Source organism: Equus przewalskii, chromosome 27 (genome assembly GCF_037783145.1).
Source record: "Equus przewalskii isolate Varuska chromosome 27, EquPr2, whole genome shotgun sequence".
Taxonomy (NCBI): Eukaryota; Metazoa; Chordata; class Mammalia; order Perissodactyla; family Equidae; genus Equus; species Equus przewalskii.
In genome coordinates this window covers 35170047-35188128 of record NC_091857.1, presented here as the reverse complement: position 1 = coordinate 35188128, position 18082 = coordinate 35170047, and the positions used below count along the sequence as shown (strand labels likewise).

The 18082-nt window shown below is 37.5% G+C and overlaps 1 protein-coding gene and 1 long non-coding RNA gene across 2 annotated transcripts in view; one reads left to right on the top strand and one right to left on the bottom strand.

Moving 5' to 3' along the window:
• Window positions 1–18082, top strand: part of BRWD1 (bromodomain and WD repeat domain containing 1) — a 136825-nt gene that overhangs the window by 56018 nt on the left and 62725 nt on the right. Inside the window, exons 18-20 of the mRNA XM_070597488.1 lie at window positions 191–376; window positions 4711–4894; window positions 8690–8783. Coding sequence (XP_070453589.1) covers window positions 191–376; window positions 4711–4894; window positions 8690–8783 — 464 coding nt within the window. The remainder of the gene's footprint in view (window positions 1–190; window positions 377–4710; window positions 4895–8689; window positions 8784–18082) is intronic.
• Window positions 11383–17306, bottom strand: LOC139079885 (uncharacterized). Its single transcript, XR_011533875.1, has 2 exons — window positions 17183–17306; window positions 11383–13985 (listed from the first exon to the last, which is right to left on the bottom strand). It is a non-coding gene; the product is annotated as an uncharacterized lncRNA (long non-coding RNA).

Sequence of the window (18082 nt, the reverse complement as noted above, 5' to 3'; positions counted from 1 at the left end):
GGAAAGGTTTTGTTTTGAACCTTTTCTCTGATTTAATTAGTTATGAATATATAGGATATCTTTAATTATTTTTTTAAAAGCAGGAACTCTGACAGTTACTAATGTGATTTTAATTGTAGTCTACCGAAAGTGCTTTTTCCCCCTTATTATATATATATTATGATTTTATATTCATTCATTGAATTTGCAGGTGATGGAGAGGTAATTGAACAAATTATAAGCTTACAAACCAATGATAATGGTGAACGAAGCCCAGAGTCCAGTGTTCTTGATGGAATGATAAGAGAGTTGCAGCAGCAGCAAGATCAGAGAATGGGAGCAGGTCAGGATACTATTCCAAGTGGACTTCCAAATGGGGAAGAAACACCTCGAAGAGGTAATAAATAGATGGGAAATATTTTGCTTTAATATGACTGGATTGAAATTGAGGAGTAAGTAAAGTCATTGTCAGGTACATGCAATGTGAAACACTTTAAGTAAGCAGTGTACTTTTACAGTTCAAGCGGTAGTCTGGAGGTAGCTTTATTAGATATAAAGTTGATGTATTAACAAATGGACGTTTGAGTTTCAAGTACTATGAACGGCTCTTGAAACCTTTTTGGCTCTAAAATAAGAGAATTTACAAAATCATATTAAGTAAACGAGAGTAGAGAGCAAAGTGTTCTTTAAAGGAAGACTACCCTTTTAGGTTTCCTTTGCTGTAAACATTTTACCTTTTAAAAAACTGAATTGAGTCAAGTACTGATATTTCTTACTGAATCAGAAGGCTCGAAGTGAACTTTCAGGGTGAAGTAGTTGATACTGGAATGAAATAGTAATTACATTAAGTGGAAATAATCTAGAGGAGACTGGCGGTTGTTATGCCGATGAAAGAGTAATGACTGTGAAAGATGAGAGAAGCTTTGAGAGTCTAAAATCCCGGCAGTGCCACAGAGGTAATCCCTCCCATATCACAGCTGCACAGGGCACTTGGCCACACGTTTTCAGTAGCTTCTCTTTTTTGCCAAATGTTTCTACTTGTCTGTTGGAGAATTTGTTTTTTCTTTCATGTAGACTCTCAGTTTTTATTTTGTAATGGCAACTAATAGTAAAATAATTCATTTCACGGGAATCTACTTCTAACAAATTAATTTATAACTGGGAAAGGTACACTTTTATTTGTAAAGGGAAGCTATTTAAAATATACTTGCCAAGTTTACTTTCTTATCTCTTTATCACTCAGTGCTGTACTCTGGATAGTTTCTTCAGATCTGTCTCCCCTGTCACTCTTGATCTCTTTCATCTAGTCTGCCACGTAACTGGTCTTTAGATTTTTACTTGTAGTGACTATTATGTCTGGAATTTCTGTTGATTCTCCTTAAAAGCTGACTTTAAAATTAGTGCCTTATGCTTTAAGTTTTATATCCTTCATTGTTTTGGATTCTAGGTGCACAGAATTAGGTCTGTCAATCCTTTGTTGGTGACGTGGTTTTTATCATTTGTTCACACGTGGTGCTCTTTTACTTGTATTAAATCATGATAATAACCTACATATATTTGTGTGGTCCTCCCCAGTTTCCCTCTCCCAAGAGAACAGTTGTTCCAAATCTTGTGTTGGTCCTTCCTTTGCCTTTTTAAAAATATAGGTTTGACATTCTTATGTCTTACTAAAAAGCATTTGTTTTAAAACTTTCTAAAAAGGTTATTAGGTTCTATGTATTTATTTGGGACTTAACTTTTTGCATAATATTATATTTTTAAGATTGCTCCATTGTTAGATCAGATTTATTTTGACTATTATGTATTATGAATATATCTGATTTTATTTATTCATTCTATGGGCTTTGGGTAGCTTTGAGATTTTGCTAATCATGAACAGAAATGACGTTAATCATGAACAGAAATGACGTTAATAGTCTTGTGTGGGTACTCTATACATTTGAAAGAATTTCTCTTGAATGTTAATCTAGGAGTGGAATTGCTGGGTATAGATACATTATGTCAATCTATTGTCCCCAGTGGTTGTACACTTTGTACTCCCACCAGCAGTATATAAAGGGTGCTGTTGATTCACTTCTCCAGGATTTGGTGGATTTCTTGATTTGCCATTCAAGTGGGTGTCAAATGGTAATGCAGTCTTAATTTGAAATTTTTAAAAGTCACTAATGAAGTTGAATACCTATTTTTTGGATATATTTTCTCTTTCTTCTTCCCTCTAAGTTATGTATTTTACAGTGTTTAAAATATTTCTTACTATTGAAATTTCACTGAGTAGCCTAATCTATATTGTTATATATCATCATGTGTTAGTTTGGATTATGAGTTTATCTTTAGGAGGAAATGGTCAGTGGGAATGATGTACAGCCAAAGTTGAGAGCTTGTCTTTCCAGAATGGTTTTACAAATGATTCTGTAAGGTACCCAAGGTTATCACTAATCTAGGGCCTTTTATAAGTAAAATGTTTTGTTTAACCTATGATCTTGTCTCTTTAAGAAGTTTTATAAAACAGTGGATTAAATATCTGACAAATTGCCTTTACTGAAAAGAACAAAACGGTATAAAAATCAGGCTAGCCCAAAGACAGGTAGTCACTGCACACACAGTAATCTTGGTGGAAGATGGCATTGGGATATGCAGGCCCTGCCAGGACCACTTCTTACTTTAATTTACCCTTTTTGTAGTTTTTGGACCACATGAGTAATATAAATTTGAACCCCTAACTGAGGTGAAGTACAGGCTATGTTTATGAATTCCCAGGCAAGATGTGTTGTCCCCCCGCCCGGCCCCGATCTGGATTCAGGCAGACATAGGCAAGTTTTCTAATTATCTCCTTATGCCTATAGGTGAATTAAAATTTTGTTTGGGGTATAGCAGTGCAAGGATTTGAGAGGCTTTTCTTTTGGGGAGGGGGAAGGGCTTGTGGGGGCAGGAGGGCTATTTTTCATTTAGAGCTGTGTGCCTGACACAGGCCCAAGGCCTAATTTTTCTTTTCCATGTGGGCGTAAAAACTCAAACCCTTGGATTACTGATTTGGACAACTTTGTCAGGCTGCCATAGTTTCAGCTCATGATCTCATTTAGTTTCCTGTTTCCCAAGGTGATTTGCCAGTTCGATGATTCATTTAAGGGTATTTGTTATATTTTACAAGGCATTTCTAGGTGTCTATGGAGGAAGAGCTTTCAAGTTACATTAAATCTTATTTGACTTGGCAAATTGAGTTTCTTCTACTTTGCTTGGTTACTTTCCCTTGGGCTTGCTGAGCTTTAAGGACCTTTACAGCTAAGTACAGATGAATTTAAAAATTTTTTGGTGAATTCCTGCTGCCTATGGACTAGGACTGTAAAAAACAAAAACTAATATGAGGAATTAAAGTTTTTTCCCCTTAAATTTATAGCATAAGACCTTATTTCTTCCAGTGTTTTATTTTGAAAAAAATCCTATAGTAAAGTTGCAGGAATAACACAATAGATACCCATATACCCTTTACCTAGATTCATTGTTTTGCTACATTTGTTTTGTCTCCTTTTGTGTACATACAGTCTCTCTTTCTCTCTGGTATGTTTTTTCTAAACCTTTTTAGATTGAGTTGGAGACATTGTGACTTTTGTCCCTTAATGCTTCATCCTAAGTCTTCCAAGAACATGCACATTCTTTTATGTAATCATAATACAGTCTTTTGGGGCAATTTGTTATGTAGCAACAGATGACTACAATACATCATAGTAAAACTGCCGAAAATCAGAGACAAAATGAATATCTTTTATACATATGATACATATTTTAATATAAATGTTTGGATTAATAGCAGGGATATTTAGTGCTGTTGTTAGTAGGTGAAATATAGTCTGTTGTGCAATGCAAATTGGTTCACATTTGAATGGTAAACAGAGTGTGGTATGTAGAAGAATGCAGAAGTTGTATTTACTCATGTGGATTTTATCCTAGGCAAAGAGAGCTGGCATAGCTGGAATGGAATTTTATAGCCTCCTGCAGGAAAGTATATAGCTCCCAATTTCTCTGTTGCATTAGTAGCAGAAGCCCCTTTACTCTGTGTTTTGAGAAAACAAGTATTTTGCTTGGGGCTTTCTTCCCTCCCCTCAAGGCTAGTGTCCATCCTCTGTGACTTCTGGCTCATGGGAGGTTGCCTTGTCTCCTGTGCCCATGTGATTAGCTCTGCAGGCTCAGGGTTCACTGTTGTCTGCATTGCCCTGTCGCCCACTCACCCAGCTCCACTAGAGGTGCTGCCAGCATTTCCCCACTTTGCGTTTTTGTGAATCTTTAAAACCCCACTCTGCCTGCCTTAGTGGCTCAGATTCTCTTGAGGTCGCAATTAATGTTTTTGTTAGAGCTCTTGTTATAAAGCCACTACAGGTCGAGGAGTCTATCTTAAGTGCTAATTTTTCGAGAAAGATCAGTTTTTAGTATGCAATTTTGAAGAAGACAAGGTTTTTAAGACTGTGAATATAACATTATAATAGAAAATACCTGTACATTAAAAGAGTTCAGAAAGTCTAGTAAAAAATGGAAATTGAGGTTAATAGTTATGTTAATGTTTGTTCTGTATTCTACACTTTGATCTCAGTCACATTAAGATTCTTTTTTCCAAAGTTTTTTCAGTAGGTCTTTATTTTTGGTTTGTGTCTTATTAGGAGGAATGTATATGCTGATTATCTGTTAAATGCATTAGATTGAAATTTATTTTGGAATCACTTCTTGACCATTTTTCCCTAGGTTTTAGAAGACTAAGCTTAGACATCCATTCCCCTCCAAATATTGGTCTGCGTCGTAGTGGACAAGTTGAAGGTGTTCGTCAGATGCATCAGAATGCTCCACGTAGTCAGATTGCTACAGAACGTGACCTGCAGGCTTGGAAACGAAGAGTGGTTGTACCAGAGGTACCACTAGGCATATTTAGGTTTGTTTTAGGATATCTATTAATATTGTTTCTATCTATGAAAATATATCTATATGGTTATTTACTCATCTTCTAATCCATTAGTTGTGTAAATAATCATATAAATGTATTTTAGTAATGGATTAGAATCTATTTTAATTGTGGTAGGAAAATGTCAAAATTGTTCTAACGTTTTTTACTATGGTAAATCTTTTCAGAACTGGTCTTGTTTCGTCTATACAAACACCCATTTTTCTCCCGTTAGTACTATTTTGAAAGAAATCCCAGATGTAATATCATTTTGTCCGAAAGCATGTCAGTATCTGTTTCTAAAAGATAAAGAATTGTCTTAAAATATAACCACAATGCCGTTATCATACTTTAGAAAAACAAACGATACCTCAGTAGAACCAAATACCCAATCAGTGTTTAAATTTCTGATTGTCTCAAATGGCATATTTGTAGGTTTTTTGCAGGACTTATTTTGTAAGTGGTATAATTCTGTTGTAAGGCATGTAGTATCTATTCTCTTTGTGATGCTAGCAGGCATTGATGCGCACTGCCTAGATTCATTAATTCGTTAGGGGTTATAAAATAGTGATAGTTCAACTCTCTGAAGTCATTTATTATCGTAGATACTTGTGAAAAAGAAATTTTCTATTTGATTATCTAGTGGTATGGTTCATATTTAAAAGACAGGATAGAGGCTGGATTATTTTGCTTTATTTACCTTCAAAATAAAGATTTATTCCCTTTCATCCTCCAGCAATGACCAATTTGTATGTGTTGTGTTTTTCACTGTATCAATCACACTGCTGTGATTTAGCTTATTTCTAGTATTCCTTATTGATAGTTAAATTGTTCTATCCCTGGCCAGGAGGAGCCTCTTCAAGTTAGCTCCTAAGTCCTTTTTTTTTTTTTTTTCTTTTTCATTTTTTTTTTTTTCTTTTTCATTTTTTTTTTTTTTTAAAGATTTTATTTTTTCCTTTTTCTCCCCAAAGCCCCCCGGTACATAGTTGTATATTCTTCGTTGTGGGTTCTTCTAGTTGTGGTATGTGGGACGCTGCCTCAGCGTGGTTTGATGAGCAGTGCCATGTCCGTGCCCAGGATTCGAACCAACGAAACACTGGCCGCCTGCAGCGGAGTGCGCGAACTTTAACCACTCGGCCACGGGGCCAGCCCCAGCTCCTAAGTCCTTTTGAAATGACTATGGTAGCATTCCACAGCATCCCTGCTCTCAGGCATGGTCAAGTGTTACAGGTTCAACTTGTAAATTTCTTAACCTAGAACTGACATCACTTTTCTCTTAAGCAGCCCTATTTTCTTTTAGTGGAAATGGTATATCATAATTATAGTCTGGGCAGTAGGGGGTTACTTGCTGCTGAGTTGTAACAGACTGATTTTTGAGTTACTGAAATAGAGGCAGCAAATACTGTTTTTCATTGATATCTAAAATATATTTCAGCATTCTGTCATGTTTGTGTCTTATAATAACTAATACCTTAAAGATAATTTTGTAGAAGTGTTTGCTTCATGTGTTTAGCCAGAAGAGTTTCAGTGATTGGAGTAATATTGGATAATACTTATAATGTACAATGAATTTGAGAATGTTTATAAGCACACAATAAAACAGTGAAAAGCAAAATCTGGAATTGAGATGAGAAATACAGAATCACCATTGTGTATGTAGTTATGCTAAAATTAAGCCTTAATATTGTGTCTGAGTTGCATGGTCATGAGAACTGAAAGTGTCATTTTGGGATATTTTTCATTTTCAAAACCAAGGGAAATAAACAGGGAACAAGAATGAAAGACCTGAAGAGTAGTTTCTTAAACAAGGCTTTATTCTCTTAACATAAAGGAAGACTGGAAATAATTTAAGGCGAGAATCATGGTTCCTCAGTTAATCAGGGACTCAGGCTCCCATGTTTCTCATTTCCATCTTAGAGTGTGGCTTCCAATCTTAAGGTCACCTCAAAGTCCAACATAGCTGGGCTTTATGTATGTTAGCGATCACACATCTGCATCTGTGAGGGAGGCTGAGATTTAGACTAGAAGAAGGAAGAGGGACAGAAGGCAAAAAGCACATTTTTAGTTGAGGGAGCTTCATTTAAGCAGCCTTAATGCTCCCATATGACATTTTTGTTCATAACTCATTGACCAGAGTGTTGTCATACGGCCATGCTTAGCTACAGAGGAGACTAGGTAGTACAGTTTATTTAGGCCAGCAAAGAGGCTAGGTAAAAATTGAGATTCTGTTCTAAGGAAGAAAAGGAGACAGCTAGCTGTCTGCCACAATATAATTTTCCTAAAGAAGGGCATAGCTCTTTCTAGTGTGGTATTCTAAAATATACATGAGATTTTATAAAGGGGATGCTGAGTGGTGTAGTAGTGGTCAGCACCCTTGACAACAATCTTTGTAGTGGGAGGAATGGCAAATTTTACACAACTGTTTATTAGGCTGTCATTTGATAAGGGTCAAGAGAAATTAAAAATTGGTTTTCTGACTGTAAAAATAGTACATATCTATTGTGAAAAATTAGGTGATAGGTCAAAGTGTGAGAAGATAAATAATCCTACTGTGCAAAAAGGTGAGCACACAATGTTGTTTCCCAGTAGAGGTAATTCTTTTAGGGGCTAGAGTTCAGTCATGTAGTTTGTCTTAACCTAACAATAGTAGAAATTATTCATTCTAAAAGAATGAATGAATGAATTGCATATCTACTCTGTGATCTTTTACAAAATCACTTTTCTTAGCTGACCATCTTATTAGGCATGGAATTGCACACAGTTGAAGACGATACTTATGAAAGCCTGGAGTGTTCCTTTGCTTTGTTATCGGTTGTGAATGAATTGTATGTAGTGTTTCATTGTCAAAACAGAGAAGCATACAGATATGGGTTAGGAATTTCATTTGGCTGCAAGTGAAAAACCTTATCGAGTTCCTTAAATACACATAAAGCTGGTGAAATAGACAACTGAAGGGTTGAGTCTGATTCAGAACTTCCTGTGGATAGAATAATGTTCCGCTGTAATCTGAATGTGGGCTGCAGATGAACCTTCAGAAAAAAACGATTTCATTAGAATCAGTTTTTGCCCTTACAGCGTTTGTGCTTATTTGATTGTCCAGTTATATCTTGGAGCATGGCCAACATGTCAGTTTTGAAATGTCCAGCAGGTTTTAAATTGAATGCAAAACATAAAGCTATGTATTTTCAACAGTATTCAAATTGGAGAAAAAGAGCATTCAGTCACTTGAATTCCTTCACTCTGGAGAAGGAAAAATGATCTTCAGTACTTTTCTCATAGTAGAAGTTCCCTTGCTTTTGAAATTGGTCACAGTAACGTTATAATCTTTCTTTTGTATCATATAAGTGAAATATTGGTAGAAGAACTAGTAACATTTCTCGTTTTCTACAAATTATAGAACATGCAGTTTTAATAAGTTTGGAACAGGATTCTGCTTTTTTCTTTAGAGAAGGGAATTGGCAATCTTGGAAAATCCTAGGGACCTTTTGAGTAGGTAATGTGAGGTCTTGTTCGAGTTGGTCTTAATAGGGCCAAAGTACAAACGAATGAGTATTTCTGTGTTAAATATGAAAAATAGGACCTCCTAGTTGCTGCTGAGATTTTATTTATGTTTCTAACATAAAGTACAGCTTGACCTAAGTTTTGTTATATCTTTAGGAGTTTTCTGTATTAATTTAAGAAGTGTATAAGCTTATGATTCCTAGAATCATAATGATTAATTTTTCCTCTGTGTATCCTTTACTTATCAGTTCAGTAACGAATATAACTGGATACTTAAATTTGTAGGAAGTTGGAAGACTTCAGAATAGAGAAAGGTGAAGAGGAAAGAAATCTTTATGTAATTGGAAGAAAAAGGAAGACTCTCCAGCTCTCACAAAAGGTACCCTAAATTCTGTTTTCTTAACAATGACCAAATTAGAACTTAAACTGAAATTTATAGTTTTCTTTTTGAGCAGTGAGAATGTTAGTAACTTTCACCCAAACTTGAATAATAGATCTTGCTTAAAGCCTCCTGTTTGGAATTTAAAATAGTAAGACATAAGGTTGTACAGCTGTTAGGAAAGGGTAGTTTGAAAACTTAGGGAAGTAGCCTAATGCCTAACAGTGCTAAAGGGTTCTGGAAAATTGTCTAATGACCACTCAGGTCAAGAACAGAACATGACTAGCCCATCAAAAGCGTTTTACTTCTCTCTCTCCTTTCTCCCATAGGTAACCAGCTGTCTTCTAAAACTGCTGGTTAGCTTTGTTCCTGAAGTTTATCCAAATCATGCATTTATTGAAAATCTTAGATGTTACAATGGTTTGTGAAAGCTCAGCCTTACTCAAGAAATTCTTATTCCTTAGTGTTTAATTTCTCTATTTGGATTTTTTGAACATCACATGAATGGCATTAGCACTGAATTCATGGAAGGCACACAAGATGTATGCAAGATTAGTGCCACAATGTTGTGGTGAAAAGTGGTTGTGTTTGGAAAGTTTTCTCTCAGTTGATCACTCAGTCTTGAAGTCATATTGTGAGAGATTACTTAATCATGCCTGGCTGCCATCAGCTGCCTTGTTGTTTAAACTTGATGCTCAGTACTTTTGTATATGACTTGGGCTTTGAGAATTAAGTAAAAATAGTTTTTATCTTATTACTTAATTTAAAAGTGATTCAACTTAGTTGTCGAGTACTGAGAAGAAAAAATGTTGATCAGCTGAATGAGTATCTTTGGTATAGTTAGGATATTTTCTCATGTGAAAAATTTAAAAGTTTACTAAAATTTTTAAGAAATTAATGTGTTTTCAGTTGCTTTCCTTTTGCTGGAAAAATAAGTTTTGAAAGATTTTTAAAAACTTGATTATATTGCTGGTATGTATTCATAAATTTCTAATTTATATATGTAATGTGATGCATTACAATCCATGTATATTAAATCACATTAAAATTAAGAAATAGTTAAAGTTAAATGTGAAGAGCTTTAAAATTTTCAATTTAACTTTTATCTCAAAAATTTTAATTATTGTTAACCCTGTATTGAATTAAAAAACTAAGCTTTATGCTTATCTTTTTATGTACAAGGCACAGATATACACATAGTACATAAACACTTACATACTATATCTGTGGTATTAAAATTTCATGGGGGGGGAATTAGGAAAAAGTCTGAAGTTTTCCTGTAGGGTAGCAATCATGCAAAAATGTTGGGAAACACCGATCTGAATGGAACCCCACAGTATGTAATCTTTTGTATCTGGCTTTCATCATTTGACCTTGTGAGATTTATCTGTGTTGTGAGTAGTTGAAGTTCATTCATTTTCATTGTTGTATAGTATTCCCTTGAACATACTTCTGTTTAATCAGCCTATTCTAGAAGGACATTTGGGTCATTTTCATATTTTTAATATTAAGAATCAGACTGCTTTCAACATTTTGTGCATATCTCTTGATATCTGTATATGTATTTCTTTTGAGAAATATGTCTTGGAGTGAAATTGTTGGATCATAGTATACATGTATATTTAACTTTTGTAATTAATGCCGCATGTGGTTTCAAAATGGTTGCATTCTTACCTATGGTGAGACATGTGTTAAAATCTCACTACTTAGATTTTTCTGTTTCTACTTGTTGGCTCATGTAATTCGAAGCTATGTCATTGGGTATGTACAAATTTAGAATTTCCCATGTTCCTACTGAATTGAAACTTTTATCATTATGAATTTTCACCCCTTATCTCTAGTAATGGTTTATTCTTCAAACTGTTTTATGTTAATATAGCTGTGCTAGCTTTCTTTTGGCTGGTGTTTGCGTAGTATGATTCTATCCTTTACTTTCTCTCTCTCCTTCTGAGACTCCAGTCACCTATATATTAGACATTTACTGTTTTTTTTGGGGGGGGGGGGGGCCGGGGAGATTAGCCCTGAGCTAATATCTGCCGCCAGTCTTCCTCTGCCTTATACGTGGGACGCCTGCCACAGCATGGCTTGCCAAGTGGTGCCATGTCTGCACCCGGGATCTGAACTGGTGAACCCCAGGCTGCCGAAGCAGAATGTGCGCACTTAACCACTGTGTCACCCAGCCGACTCTAGACATTTAGTGTCGATTCCCTTTTGTTTCTTAGGCTTTTTTCTGCTGTTACGAACTTTTTTCTGACCTGTATTCCACTTTGTTAGTTCACACTAACAATCTGCTGTTAAACCTGTTGTGGTGTTCTTTGTTTTAGTTATTGTATCTTTTAGTTCAGAATTTTCATTTGGTTCTTTTTTAGAGTTTTCAGTTTTCTGCTAAAGTTCTCATTATTTTAATTCCTTGAAAATCAGTCATAGTTATTTAAAAAACCTGTGTCTGGTAATTTCCTTGTTTTGGTGTCTTGCTCCCCTCAACAGAGGGGATCTGTTTCCTGCCGGGGTCCCGCCCCGGCGGAGTCCAGGTTCCTGAGGGATGGACGGCGTCGGCGCGATGAGGGAGGGGGAAAATAAAGGGGACGTGAGACTTGGGTTGGTGTTAGCAAGTCCGACTTTACTGTGCACAAGTGTCGTTTATATATTTTTCAGGATTAGTACAGAAATAGTTTTACAAATATTCTCGGAGAGATAAGGAAGTAAGAAACGAGCACAAGAATATTTATTAGCATTCCATTCTATAGAGCATAAGGTTAATGATCGTCTTCTCTGCAATTAACTAGTGTTTGTTGTCTCTAAGCTAAAGGAGATAGGTACCTAGGCGTCTGTTGTAATTCATGGTAAAGTTAAATCAAAGAGAGAAGGTCCAGGCCTCCGGACAGGGCAGCAGCCCGTCTGGTTACATCCTGGTGGAGCCATCCCTGCCTCCCTCAATCATTTACGCCATTAGTGTAGATGGTTAATGGGAACAAAAGGTGACTCCAGGGTGTCTTATCCCCAGGGCTATCTGCATTCTCAGCGGGCAGTTAAACATCTTTACTTTTTCGCGCCCTTTAGGGGGTGGAAGCATTCCTTTGTCTTTTAGATTGTAGAGCTAACGGTCCCTTAAGTACACTGCCGGAGAAAGTATCATATTGTTAGTAAAGTAAAGGGCTGAAAAGCTAAGCTAAACTATAAATCTTCAAGAATAAAAAAGAGAAATAAGTATACACATAACCTTGATAGAAAGCATGCATATAATTCAGAAAATATCGGGGGTGTTGGCCGGCCATTCTTCACCGAGGGGCATTCTTGCACCCCTCGGCCCTTCTACTCACCAATTATTTATTGTTTATTGCTTTTAGGAGAAAACCTCTATAACATTTTAACAGAAAGCAGAAGGTCAAGAATAATATATAGATACTTCTTGATCATCCAATTAACCAGCAAACTTAGAAGGACGATGCATATGTATATTTAGACAAAGAACTGGAGGGAGAAGGAAACATTAACCAGATGGAGGCCATAAACCTAATTCGACATCTTATCTGGGCAGGATTCCTTTCTGATTGTCTCACATGGGACTGTGTGCTCCTCCATTAATTAACTGAAAAATATCTTGAAAGTTACCTGCAGGTGGTCACATTCTCTTACTGTATCTAATTTTCCCGGGAGGTAGTGCCTCCCAAGCAGCCACCCAAAGGAGTGAAAACTGGAGGTTAAGAAAGGAAAAGGAATGAAGGGCAGTTAAAAGCAGCACAGGTTTCAGAACTATGTGAGGGGCTGGCCGGTTATTCTTCACCAAGGGGCGACCCTGCACCCCTCAGCGTTAATCGGCTGGACCCTGTCAAACAGCCGATCAAATGATGTAGCCACGGCTCCCAGCATCTCCCCCTTTTTTACTTTTTAAGGCCAACAGATGTAATTCTGCTGAAACCCAACTTATAGAGTTGAATATTAACTTGAGAAAGACTGGAAAAAGGCAAAGACAAATCATTAGAGCACCAATGGCGACAGCAATATTAACAATAAAGGAGCTCCAATTTTTCTCCCCTACAAAAGAGGTCAGAGAGGTGAAAAAGTTGGTGGCCACTTCAGAAGCAGAAAAGGATTCTTTAGCCTGATTAATATTATTAATTTGTCTATGTAAGTCACAAATGTCTAGACTAAAGTCTGAATGGTTCCATATTCCCTGGATATGATTTTTAATTTTCTCCCAGGAGTGTAGAGATTGATTTACCTTAAGAGGAGTCCCACAGATCCATCTATAGGACACATAACATCGCAAGGCCAGTTTAACCTTCAAATTTGTAAGTTCTTGTCCTATCTGTAATATTGCCTCTTCCAGAGCGTTTCCTTTGCCTCCAGTTTTTCGTCTATTATTTCTTGGGTAGTTAGGGCAAGAGTGGTATTCTTAGAAAGATCGTCTACATAAGAGGCAGTATGTATTTGTTTAGTCAGCGCTACAGCAGATACAGTGAGAGAGGTTGCTAATGCAATCAAGGCTGAGATACCCAATATTAAAGCAGAGATAAACCGGCGGGGGCGCTGTAAAAGATCAGTAGCCTGTTTCAAAGTAAGCAATCCAACATCATCATACCAAGGTCCAGACAGGTGAACAGGCAGCATGAGGCAGGGGGGTTGTTGTAATACGATTACAGCTTGTACCTCTACATCAGGGCTCAAACAATTAGTTAAAAATACAATCTGGACAGGAGATATCATAACGAGAATTATTAAAAGAGATAGACATAGCAAAACTGTGTACAGGAAAGGCCAAGAAAACATAAGGGGCCAGGACACAGGCCTTAACCTTATACAACTGTGATCCTGTTGGTCTAATCAGTACAACATTGTGTAAAGCGGCTATGGCCTGCAACAAGTGTGGTTGAATTTTGCCAGAGTCAGTAGAAAGAATAGGAGGGCGGAGGCGAGTGCGGACGGGGAGCCAGACGTTTAGAAGGTTTCTCGCGGAGTGAAAGTCGTCTCATCTGGGCTACTGGGGGAGATTCATCATCTATCTTGACTCGGAAGCTGGGGCTCGTCTGCCTTGGTGGAGGTGGGGGCAGAGGCTGCTTGCGGTACATGTCGAATCAGATGATCAGGAATCCACCAAGGAGATGAAGTGTCCTGTGGAAATATGCAAGCATATCCTCGACCGATAGTTAAGAGAATATCAGGACCTTTCCACTGTCCTGTAAGCAGGTCCTTCCATTTGACCTGTAGTAAAATATTTTGTTTATTATCATTCCAATGTCTCATCATAGGTGACTCACCATGAAAATCTAAATTGAGAAAATTTATCACAAACAGAGCATGACTTAGTAAAAGACGGGGAGAGCTATATTTGAGCTCTCCTCCTTGTAATTTTTCCAATTGTTGTTTTGGGGGGCTCAGATAGCGAGGAAAAGACAAATGTTTCAATTTTGTTTATAAATTGCTGTAAGTCATAGTTCTTTAAGAGAATAGAGAAAAAGATTTTCTTAACTCTGGAAAAAAGCAAAATATTAAAAATCAGTAATATCTCAATTAAAAAGTCATAAAAATTATAATCATCCCTATCAGTTTATTCTGTCCTGTGTAATTGGTTCTTGATCTTAATCTTCTGTCAGCAGTTTGTGAGGTCATCAGTTTCTCTGTTGGAGTTCTGTAATTTTTACCCAGTTTAGTTTTACAATCTGAGCGTTTATTAGAAACCTGTATTCTAGAGTGTTAGAGTCCTTTCCATGAATTTTCCTGAAGATGAGACATATTTGCAAAAGCAAAAAATAGAGTAAAACAATAACTGACTGTAAACAATAAAAGACTTAAAAATGATGATTGACAGAGAAACTTGGTTATCTCTGTGATATACAACACCTTAAACTAATAATTAGAATTATGGCTGATAGCCAGGATACATCAGAATTTAGGCATGTATATAATTTCTAAAACACTTATATCAGTAACATTTACCCACATACTACCAACCAAGAAAGATTATTATCACTTTATCTGACAATTTTTCCCATGTAACTTTGGACCAAATAAGCCTGATTAGTTTAGAATTAACAAAACAGATTTGTCTTTTAGGTAGAGTTAGAAACCATTTGTTCCCAATAATGATGTTTAGATTACCCACAAGAACTTTGAGACATTAGACAAACAGCTATCATTTAAAGTTATTATGCTGACAAATTTCTAACAGACAACATGAACTTATTTGACTAGGAAACCCAGGCTGCATATTTGCATATGCAGTGCTAACTCTGAGGACATATCCAAACATTTCAATCAAACCAACAAACTTAAGTTTTCATTAACCAAAGGTTAATCCATATCATCTTAAAAGACAGTGGGTTAATTTCTATTGTATTTAGAATTTATGTGAGCGCTTAATTTAAGCCAATTAAACAGAACTCTTAGTATTGGCCATATCACCCGGAGGTAAAAATATCACACACATATAGACACACAGACACAGAGCCTTCACACCTATTGTTTTAAAAATCACGGCCATCAATCAGGTAATGAGTCAATCTCCAAGAGAGGGCACCCCACTTGGTTGCCAGGGTGATCAGGCCCGGAAACCAGGGGGGGCGCCCCCAGAGGTGGAGCCTATGATATTTTAAAGATTTCTTTGTCTCTCAACTGCAAAGCTCAAAAGGAGCCAAAAATGGTCACTGTAACTTTAAGAGAGAGGAAAGAAAAGGGTCCATTACCTTGCAAATCTCCTGAGCCTAGGGCAGCGTTCTACTTGTTCTGCCTGTGGGATTCCTATAGCAAGGGGTGATGGGGGCATCCCCCTGCATGTATCTCTTGTCCCCCTGCATGCATCTCTTGTATACCTTCCCTATTATGCCTGGCAGTCATAAGTGCCTGGTGAATGATTCCCAGGATAAAAGGATAGAGAAAAACAGTGAGGAACTTTCCGCCAGTCTGGGGGACATTCTACCCAATTGCAGCCTGGAGCCATTCTCCCAAGAAGGGGTTCCCACACTCAACCAAAGGTTAGAGTTTGGTACTTTCCTTGAACTGGAGTCCCGATTGGGACTTTTCCCGCAGTTCAGAGTATGGTCAGGTGCCAGAGGGAGGGGTCCCATTCCAGCCTTAGGAAAAGAAACCTTCCACGGGAGTCTTGGAGATTGGCGGCCGTCCTAATGACTTAAGTGGCCGACCCGTGCCCATTTAAAATTTGTCTATTAGAGATAGAGTCAGGAAGGAATGGATTAATTCATTTTCCATCACCCTCAGGCTTAAGGTACTGATTCTCTTCAGGCTGAATGCCACAATTTGCCCCATAGAGTAGCCATGGGCAGCAAAAGTGGATTCATACAGCTGTCCGAGAAGGTTCCCGATGGAGCAGTGAATTTAGATCCATCCTTGAAAAAGAGAAAGTCACAAGGAAAAAATAGGGCACTTACCAGAACTTGAGCTCACAAGCCGATGAAGCAAGTCCACCAGAAATGATGCAGGGTTGGTGAGCCGAGGAGTCGAGAGAAAGATTTCCTGGGCTCTCAAGATTTGGTGGCAGTGCTCTTTTATTTAGAGAATAGCGTGGAATAGCATGGGGACAGGACCCATGGGCAGGCAGAGCTGCTGCGTGGTGACAGGACCCACGGCCAGAACTTAACAGGTCTTGCTCTTATAATGTTGCACAAGGAAGTATTCCCAGTTAGACATTTTAAAACATACTTAGGCAAAGTTGATATAACCTCTTTATAAAGAAAATCAGCTTCTAAGTTGTGTTCCCACTATCATCCAGGTTTCCAAATTAACAGTTTCCTCTTCGGGGAACCAGGGACATTGTTCTTGTAAAAATGTAGGAATGTAGAAATCTGTCCCAAAGAGGCTTTTATGTCTCTTTTTTGCAAGCATACATGTTATTATTTCTATACAGAGCCTTCTTTCTTTAGACTCAGTATGGCCCAAAACTTCTCAAAAGTTCTTAATACTTCTTATTCTTCCTAACCTTATTTCACTCTCCCTTTCCGGAGAGGGACTAAAACTTCTCTATTATTATTATTATTATTATTATTTTTATTTTTTTATTTCACTCTCCCTTTCTAGAGAGGGGCAAAAACTTCTCAATTATTATTATTATTATTATTATTATTTATTTCACTCTCCCTTTCTAGAGAGGGGCAAAAACTTCTCTATTATTATTATTATTATTATTATTATTATTTTTATTTTTATTTCACTCTCCCTTTCTAGAGAGGGGCAAAAACTTCTCAATTATTATTATTATTATTATTATTATTATTATTATTTCACTCTCCCTTTCTAGAGAGGGGCAAAAACTTCTCAAAGTTCTTAACACCTACTACCCTTCTGTCCTTTCCTCACTCTCCCTTTGGCAGAGAGGGGCTAAAGGGGGCTCTTCTTTCCAGCCCTGGGTAGGATCCTATCCGTCCCGAGAAGTGGGGGGAACTTACCCTTCAGGTCCCTGTTCGGGCGCCACTTGCCGGGGTCCCGCCCCGGCGGAGTCCAGGTTCCTGAGGGATGGACGGCGTCGGCGCGATGAGGGAGGGGGAAAATAAAGGGGACGTGAGACTTGGGTTGGTGTTAGCAAGTCCGACTTTACTGTGCACAAGTGTCGTTTATATATTTTTCAGGATTAGTACAGAAATAGTTTTACAAATATTCTCGGAGAGATAAGGAAGTAAGAAACGAGCACAAGAATATTTATTAGCATTCCATTCTATAGAGCATAAGGTTAATGATCGTCTTCTCTGCAATTAACTAGTGTTTGTTGTCTCTAAGCTAAAGGAGATAGGTACCTAGGCGTCTGTTGTAATTCATGGTAAAGTTAAATCAAAGAGAGAAGGTCCAGGCCTCCGGACAGGGCAGCAGCCCGTCTGGTTACATCCTGGTGGAGCCATCCCTGCCTCCCTCAATCATTTACGCCATTAGTGTAGATGGTTAATGGGAACAAAAGGTGACTCCAGGGTGTCTTATCCCCAGGGCTATCTGCATTCTCAGCGGGCAGTTAAACATCTTTACTTTTTCGCGCCCTTTAGGGGGTGGAAGCATTCCTTTGTCTTTTAGATTGTAGAGCTAACGGTCCCTTAAGTACACTGCCGGAGAAAGTATCATATTGTTAGTAAAGTAAAGGGCTGAAAAGCTAAGCTAAACTATAAATCTTCAAGAATAAAAAAGAGAAATAAGTATACACATAACCTTGATAGAAAGCATGCATATAATTCAGAAAATATCGGGGGTGTTGGCCGGCCATTCTTCACCGAGGGGCATTCTTGCACCCCTCGGCCCTTCTACTCACCAATTATTTATTGTTTATTGCTTTTAGGAGAAAACCTCTATAACATTTTAACAGA